The sequence below is a fragment of the Medicago sativa genome, chromosome 1 (genome assembly GCF_051527215.1).
Source record: "Medicago sativa cultivar Bolivia chromosome 1, Bolivia_mono, whole genome shotgun sequence".
Taxonomy (NCBI): Eukaryota; Viridiplantae; Streptophyta; class Magnoliopsida; order Fabales; family Fabaceae; genus Medicago; species Medicago sativa.
The window spans coordinates 8,699,486-8,708,576 of NC_140749.1; the positions used below are offsets into that span (position 1 = coordinate 8,699,486).

Sequence of the window (9,091 nt, forward strand, 5' to 3'; positions counted from 1 at the left end):
ATTTTAAAATTTTGATATTGAGAAATTATCATTGCTACATGTTACTTATTCATAAACCCAAATGATTATTATGATAAAAAATAAAAATAAAATTCTGCTAAACTAATTCCAATCAGAAACATAGTCATAGAGTAAACTATTGAATTGAATGCACTAAAATTGTAAAAAAAAAAAGTTAGTGACCCAAATCCCAATCATACAAATTAAATTAATTTAATAAGTACACACAATAGAGATAGAGAGAGAAAGTTTGTAGACAGAGAAAGAGAGAGAGGTCAAATCTAGTGGCGAAAGGTTGGGTGTCTTCTTTAGAATTTTTGTGGTGCTGGTGTTAGTAGTATTACCCTAAAAGGGTTTTTTCATTTTCAAACAAAAAACAACAACAGAGAGAGAAAGAGGAAAAAAAAAAAAAACTTGATAACTCAGATAACAATACTGAACAAGCTAGTTCCAATTCCCAGATATAAAAATTTAATCTTTTTATTCACTTCTTCATTTCATGCAATTTTTTCTTATGGATCCCTTTGATTTGATTCGTAAAGGTATAATTTTTATTTGTAATTTTGTATAAATTTTAGATCTTTCACTGACCCATCTTGTTAAATCTTGTGTTTTTGATTTAATTTTGTTCAATTTGGTTAATTTGACTTTTTGGGTTTTTTTCTGAGGTGTTGAATTGCTTAAGATCTAGGAAATTTTGTGGCTTTCTTAATTAAAGGATGCTTTGACTTGTTAATTTTCATTTCTTGTTGTTGTTTTTTATTTGATTTTACTTTTTTTTTGTTGTTTTTATGAAAATTTTGTTTAGGTGTTAATTGGCTTTTTATGTAGTTACTATTCAGCTATAATTTCAATTGTTAAGTTCATCTTTGATACTGTTTTGAATACTTTCAATTATTTGGTTCTGAAAATTTTAGGGTTTTAACCTTATCTTGAAGTTTTGTACTAGTTCTGAAATTGGATAGTGTTCCAAAGTACAATTTTTGTATTTATTAGATCCGCTTAAAGTTGTGTTGTAGCTCATACACTGTTCCTTGATTCATTTTTCAATTAAGCTTATATAATTCACTTCCAAATTATTCATAGTTCCTTGATTCATTGTTTAATTAAGCTTATACAATTCAATTCCAAGTTATACACAGTTCCTCGATTCATTATTCAATTAAGCTTATAGAATTTACTTACTTCCAAGTTACAATATTAAAATTGGCCGCATATAGTTGCTTGCAGGGGTAATCAACTTAGTTATGTACCTTTCATATATGTTTAACTGCTTTTTAATTTGGCAATTCAAAGTGGTGGATTAGATGGAGTTCAATGATGAGTTTATTTTGTTCATATGCATGTATTTTGTGACATGTAATGGAATACTATTTGATTAATGACTATGATTGAATTGATTTGTTTTGCAGGGTTCGGATGAAGCTGTTTGGAACTTGATTTTACTGTCTTTGAAGTTCATCCATGTTTTAGTCGTTTTGTACGTACTTATTTTAGTTAATAATGAGTTTATCCAAGAAAGGAGGATCCCCGACAGACACAAAACTGAGCTCACCAAACAAGGCAACCTCTTTGAATCCGAATGCAGCAGAGTTTATTCCCTTTTCACTCAGATCACTGCCGTCTGGAAGTACTAGCTCGGTAGATGCGACAACAAGGCTTACAACTGCTGGTTCTCTCGGGAAAGCAGTTTTAGATCGATCAGAATCATCCATTTCAAATAACTCTGATGACGAGGCCCACAATTACTGGCGTTGTCAACTTCCGGATGATATCACTCCTGATTTCAAGGTCATTGAAGAAGAAGAACCCCAAGGTCTTAGCAACCTCTCATTTGCAGGCTTATCTATAAACGACGATAATGAATCATCAATGTTTTCTTCTGCTAAGGGAAGCAGATATATACTAAACGAGCAGCAGGAATTACCTCAGCATCACCTTAATGGAAATACATTTGCCGATAAGTTAAGGTTTTCCAATCCAACATACCGGGAGGAACCATCTTCGGCAAGCTTTTTGAATTCATTAGCAAAGCCTTGGGAAAGACCAGTTGGGAATAACAACCTCCATATTAGCAGTGGTCAAGAGGCACTTGCTTATGATGACAATGCTAGGCTTGGATTCTTAAACGATAACAACCTCCATGTTGGCAGTGGTCAAGAGGCACTTGCCTATGATGACAATGCTAGGCATGGATTCTTAAATGATGTTTTGACCGAGAATGCTATTGTGGATGAGACTGATTTTAACCCTTTGGAATTTTTAGCTTCTCTATTCCCTGGCTTTGCGTCAGAAAGCCTTGCTGAAGTGTACTTTGCCAATGGATGCGATTTACATCTGACCATTGAGATGCTCACTCAGTTAGAGGTGGTTTGATCTTCACGTACCAACTAATTTGCGGTTAAATTTTGTTTTTTTTAATAAAGTCTCTTTTCATGAGTTATATCTTTCTCCTAGCATGCCATGATGCAATTATTGGTTGGAAATGCGCATCTTGCGATATGTTTTGATACAATATTAAATTTGAATAGACGGAAGCTAAATGTGTAGAGCAATGCTTGTGCCTTGTTTTGGCAGGGAAGTTTCCGGCATCCCATAAAGTTGTGAGATGACTCCAACGCAATGAAGCTTCCAGACTCTAATCACTGTTTCCTGAATCCTTATACCCTTTGTGTCATGCTCACAAGTCACAAGGGACCTGATAGGAACTTATCAGGAGTTCAGGACTATTAAAATTTCATTTGAATTTATAATCTTTGCCTGTTTATATAATATTGTAATTTAACCATGTCTCAAGGTTTTCTTTTTCATTCCATGGATGTTATTGTCCCTTTCCTGAATATTTTCATTTCTCGTGCATACTTCTTAACTGGTTTTCTTTTTCCTACACATTTGTAGATTCAAGTTGATAGTAATTTCATCCAGAACCCAAGCCCAAAGACTCTGTCATCTCCCAATCTGACTCCAATGGACTTTCCAGCACTTGCTCCAACAAACGGCCAGACTGCTACTGCAAAATATGCTGCAGATAATGTTCAACAAAGTGGCAGTCCTTACTTACCCTCTGGCAAAGACTTGCTCATGTTCAAATCGAGCTCATCTATTCCATCTAGAGGTGCTACCGACTTCGCTTCAGCTGTCAGGAAATTAGCTTCTCAGGATTCTGGAATATGGAAGTATGATAGAAATGGTTCTGGTGATGCTTCCACTGGATCAAGTAGGAATTTAAATGTTCTAGCTAGTGCCTACAATGGCGGACAGGGGAGAAATAACTTTGGTGATAGGTTACAAAACCGTGGATCTGCTCGGCCAGCGCCTGTCTGGCTTGAAACCGGTGACGCTGTTGGTAAATATTTATGTTTATATGTTTCCATTTTTAGATGAGTCCCTTTTATACCGGTTCCCTTTAACTATTCTGAATGGCAGCAAATATGTATTCTGAACTTCGGGAGGAGGCTCGTGATCATGCACGCTTACGTAATGCATATTTTGAGCAGGTGGGTCTCTGATTCATGCTGCCGAGAAGTTAATGGGCATTTTAATGAGAATAGTGTGATGATATTTGCCACACACATCATGGTTGACTCAGGCTCATACCGACCTGTTTTCCCTAAATTTCTAGACTATATGTTATGTTCTTTCTCCTAGTTAGTCCGTAATATGCATCATCTATGGTCCTGTTCAGATAAGCAACTTAATTAGCGCTCATAGCATACATGCCTATATATAAACTATTTCTTAACAAAAGATAAAATGAATTTTATCAGCTATTAATTGTTTATATAAGCTATCATGAAAAGTTTATGGAAAAAAGCTGAAAATAGCTTATGGCCATGTCATAAGTTATTTTCATCAACTCTTCCAAACAGTCTCACAAGTGGTTAAAATTAAATCATTAGATAACCTCAAATAAGTCAATCCAAACAAGTCCTTTATATTTTTTCAATCTTAGATTTTTGCATGTGCCAGACTGCCAGTGGAACGGAAGCTTATGTTTTTGTAACTTAAGTTTCAATCACGAAGCTCAACCTACTAGATTGAGAAGAAATGCAACATGAGGGTTTTGCAGGACCTATCCTAATTTCTGTAACTTCTGTTTAATTGTTCATAATTTACAAACAGGCACGACAAGCCTACCTTATTGGTAATAAGGCCCTTGCAAAGGAGCTAAGTGCTAAAGGGCAACTGCATAACATGCATATGAAAGAAGCTCATGGGAAAGCTCAAGAATCTATATACCGCCAGAGGTTTGTTGTTCCTCATTGCTATCCACTCTTCCTATCAATGTTACTTTTGATCAAAACAAAAAACTGTATGGGGTTACAATGAGAATTGTGTATATTTTCCAACATTGTTAAAAACCAGATTAGAAATGAACTGGTAAAACTTTCAGTTGAAGTTCGACCATTTAAACCGATTGGTTGAATACTCGGATTGGGATGACTTCATGTGAATAATTTAAATCAAATAAAAAAATATTTTAAAACATATATAAATATGAAAAAACAGTATTTTTTCAATAATGGTTGGTTGCTCAACCAGACAAATCGGCTAGTCCATCTAGAATTTGAGTGAGATTGTTTTTGATTGGTCATATACTGGCATGACCATCAATATGGCCGAGATTGAACTGTAGCAACTTAGTTATCTCGATTATGCATTAAGTCTGTCAGACTGTTTGTTTTACTTGTTCTTCCTACTCAGTGTTGTTAAATAGCGGCTATAGTGGCACTATACACAGCAGAATTTGAACATACCGCTGCCATGCGCTATTTAGTACAAAATATTGTCAAATATAGCACTATTGCGTTGTGGAATTTAATCAAATCGCTATTTTCTGGGATCCAAAATCGACAATACTGTACCCACATGTATTTTTTTGTGACTCGAGTGCTAGTACACATTTGAGAAAATCTACTTCCCAAAATACTGTAGCTTTTCCTTTTCTCACCTGTAGAGGTCGCCAAACAGCTTCATGTAAGGGTATTGTTGTATGAGCTAGAATGTGCATAGTTATTGTTCCGAAGTCCCTTGTTACTAGGTTGGTGCTCTAAGGACCTTGGGTTTGTCACACAGAGTGACTAGGAAATAAAATACGTCAACATCTGAGTAGGGTGGATGAAAGTGAGGAATAAAACTCGATAAAACATACCAACCTAGGTTAAAGGAATTTTTTATCGTACTTACATAAGACACCCATTGTTGTATGGTGTTCAGCGGTAAAAAGTCATGAGAAAGTAAACGTAGTGTTGTAAATGGTCGACAATTTAAGGGTAAATGGTCTATTTTTAGCTCATGGCCGATTGATCTATGTAACCAAGCATGTTTAGTTGAAAAACACTTGCTTATTTGTTATTTAGGTTGGTTTTCGAAGGTAACATTTAACAAGCGAGTTAAAATGGCTTAAAATGTGACACACGTTTTGTTTATGTTTGGTGCTCGTGAGATTTGGATTGGGTTTAACCGAACAATACAAAATTGGATTTTAAGGTGAGAGATATCTCCCACTTATAAATATATTTTTGGGGCATATCTCATCAAGTGTGAGATCTCAACAGGTGCATATTATGAATTGACAAATGCTACCTTATGTTACCTGTGCTACCTTCTGTCTGCATGCCAAATGGTACCTTATGTTGGATACTGCTGTAGTCATTGTGAGTGTTGATTTTTCAGGAATCCTGTTGGTCCAGAGATGGTTAATGGAAGAGGACATGAGAGAATGATAGACTTGCATGGACTCCATGTAAGCGAAGCGATTCACGTGCTCAAACACGAACTGGGTGTGCTAAGAAGCACAGCCAGAGCTGCGGAGCAGCGTTTGCAGGTTTATATCTGTGTTGGTACCGGTCATCACACCAGAGGTTCCCGCACTCCTGCGAGACTTCCGATAGCTGTACAGCGTTATCTACTCGAAGAAGAGGGTCTTGATTTCACAGAACCGCAGCCAGGCCTTATTCGTGTTGTGTTATATTGAGCCAATGATATGAAAACCGTATACAAGTTTTTGACAGTGAAAATCCATGAACATAGTGATGTTGTAGTCATTCTTGTATTATATGGGAAGAAATGGCAATGGCCAACTGAAAAAAAAAATGGAAAAAAAAATCTTTAGAGGGTAAAAATGGAAAAGATTTAGAAGCAAAGAGAAGGGTTGTAGTAGAATGTACCATTAAGGTCTCAATGAGGCATAGTCAGCAGGAACACCACGTCAACATTTTCCTTCTGTTAATTTTGTACTCTAATTTTCATTTTGTTAAATTCCTTTTTTGTTGTTCTTTATTTTTACTTTTTTTTTTATTCAGATGTAACTGATAGAATTCAATTACATGATAGAACTATTCACCATGCCAATTAGATTCAATGCCAAACAATCTTCCAGCTCGGAACAAATGTTATAGAAGGTCAGGTTCTCATCTTCATTAATCATTGCTTTGATAAAACGTTTATAAACAGACCTGCGACTCCGATGTCTATGTTATTTTATTGTCACGACTGCATTGCGCCTGATTTAGCGTGTATCTATAACTTTTTTGCTCTATATGCAATTTTGAAGTGCAATTTGACATAATTTATAAACTTGGTTTTTGATGCTTAAAGTGAATATCCATTATGGTTTCAGAGAAAAAAACCAGAAGTTTAGTTAAGCTTTAAAGAGAAAAATTAAAACTTCTAATCACTAAAAAATAGCAAACTGAAACAGTTGGTGCATGTTACACTTCGTAGTTTTTGCAAAATTCGCAATGACTCATTCTAATGCAAATCTACTGTAATACTAAAGATTCACTTAATCATTCTGTCAAATTTGTGACAACCATTATGTTTTGTACTTATTTTGTCAGAAAAGTTTTGCGACTCATTTCTGACAAACGTTTACTTTGTAGTTTATTGAATCATATTTGAAATTTTTAGATTAGAACCTTTCTTCGTTCTTAATTCATCATCTTTTCTTCAATGGAGGCTCACCTCACGGTCGGATTGATTGTGTGTTAATTGCTGAAGAAAGATTCGGGGTGAAGGGTGGTGTCATTTCTCTCTCATACACGTTCAAACTAAAATCATTCAAAATATCTTGCATGTGTGTAGTTTTGCAATGCTAGATTTTTGCAAATTTATTCAGAACCATACATATTATTCTTACTCAAAAGGTATATGCTTTCACAAACATGTTCATCGCAAAATTGTCTCTTATGTTTATTTATATTTTTGTTGCTGAAAAAAATGCTGGCTACTAAAAGTAAACATTATAAAATTAGAACAAAAATGGAAATACCATGACCACGTCAATAGAATGTTTCAGTCTTGCCAAGTAAAGCTATAAAATTCACTTTAGGTTATATTCAAAGGCATCTAGTACTTCATTTTTTACAAATAATACCATCTAGTACTTGTAAAAAAGAAAAAATCTAGTACTTGTATATCCCTAAAAAAATCTAGTACTTGTTTACCATGAAATAATTAAGTAGTAAAGTACTCAGCTTCGTACTTTCACTTTCACACACACAAAAATAACAACAAACAAGTCGGTTTCATACTTCAAAAACAGTGTGGACCTTGCTCTCCAATTTAGATTTCTGTTTTTAAAAAATAGCAAAAGTGCGTATTTGTACGGACCAAGATCACGTAACATTGCAGTAATTATATAAAAAATAATTACTTTAGTAATATTGTGAAATGTTAAAAGATAGAAAATAAAAATTATAAATATTAATGTAATGTTTCTATTAATAAAAAAATTATATGCAAAGTTCCGTTAAATATTTACACCGCGTTTGTGGTAGATTTTATTTGTCTCTATTTGCGAAAGCAATTTTGTGTACTGAGATGCGTCAAAGAAAATGTATTGATATGAGAAAGTCGATATGGTAAAATTTTAAAAACTCATGATTGTTTTCAAAATTTTAACATTAATGTAGTGTTTATATTAAATATTTTGGTTAAATACATTTTTTTAGTCCCTATAAAATATCAATTTTTCGTTTTAGTCACCCTAATATTTTTCTTCGACTTTTAGTCCTTCAAAAATTTTCCACCACCAATTTTGGTCCCTACTTTTAAGTCAACTAATGTGTAACCTTCATATTTTTTAATGAAATTTTTAGGAATGTTTAGAATATTATAAGAATATCTTCTAAAAAAAGTTAGCATTTTTTGACAAGACATGAACTAAATATGAAGTTTTATGGTTTTGGCGCTTAGAAATTCATATTTAATTCATGTTTTTGTTAAAAAATTCTAATTTCTTTTGGGAGAGATTGTTATAACATTCTACACATTTTGCAAAATTTCATTCAAAAATATAAAGACTAGACATTTGTTTTCTTAAAAGTAGGGAACAAAAGTGGTGATAGGAAACTTTTGGGGGACTAAAAGTCAAAATAATTTTTTTAGAGAGGCTAAAACAAAAAGTTATTTTAAACAACTTCTCTTACATATATAACCCTAAATATTTTGTTATTTTATATGCAAACACCGTTATATATTTCAACCTATATGAGAAAGTCGTTATGATAAAGTTTTGAAAACTCATGATTATTTTAAAATATAAACATTAATGTAGTGTTTCTATTTAATGTTTTTTCATTTTATATGCAAAACATCGTTAAATATTTGCACCACACTTGTTGCAGATTTTATGTTCTTATATTTGCGGATTTTTTTTTATGCATCGATATGAGAAAGTTTTGAAAATTCATGGATTATTTTCAACGTATTAACATTAATGTAATGTTCCTATGAAATATATTTTAATTTATATGCAAACCACGATTAAAAATTTGCACTGTACTCATTGTAGACTTTATGTGCTTATATTTATGGATGCAAATTTTTTATGTACTGATATGAGAAAGTTTTGAGAACTCATGGACTATTTTCAAAATATCAACATTAATATAATGTTTATATTAAATATTTTTACATTTTATAAGCAAAACCTATATGAAGCGAAAAAATAGAAACCCATCTGAAGAAGAAAAAATTGATATGAATCATGTTGATAATTAGAAATCAGTTGACACTTTCTCTCGTAAGGAGCAACATCAGGAAGTAATAGCAGATTCACATCCTTCACAAAAAATGGATCAGCAAC

The 9,091-nt window shown here is 33.3% G+C and overlaps 1 protein-coding gene across 1 annotated transcript; it reads left to right on the top strand.

The window, feature by feature from the left end:
• The first annotated feature begins 378 nt into the window (after window positions 1-378).
• Window positions 379-6,354, top strand: CID7 (CTC-interacting domain 7). The gene is made up of 6 exons (XM_085701239.1): window positions 379-542; window positions 1,413-2,367; window positions 2,899-3,346; window positions 3,427-3,497; window positions 4,123-4,247; window positions 5,677-6,354. The coding sequence occupies exons 2-6, from the start codon at window positions 1,504-1,506 to the stop codon at window positions 5,975-5,977; spliced, it is 1,809 nt and encodes a 602-aa protein (XP_085557365.1). The 5' UTR covers window positions 379-542; window positions 1,413-1,503; the 3' UTR covers window positions 5,978-6,354.
• Window positions 6,355-9,091: the final 2,737 nt, after the last annotated feature.

Bases quoted from the DNA above. Each gene is read 5' to 3' on its own strand.
- CID7 (XM_085701239.1), top strand. From the start codon at position 1,504: ATGAGTTTATCCAAGAAAGGAGGATCCCCGACAGACACAAAACTGAGC. The intron at 3,347-3,426 runs GTAAATATTTAT...TCTGAATGGCAG, and splicing joins TGAAACCGGTGACGCTGTTG to CAAATATGTATTCTGAACTT. The intron at 4,248-5,676 runs GTTTGTTGTTCC...TTGATTTTTCAG, and splicing joins GAATCTATATACCGCCAGAG to GAATCCTGTTGGTCCAGAGA.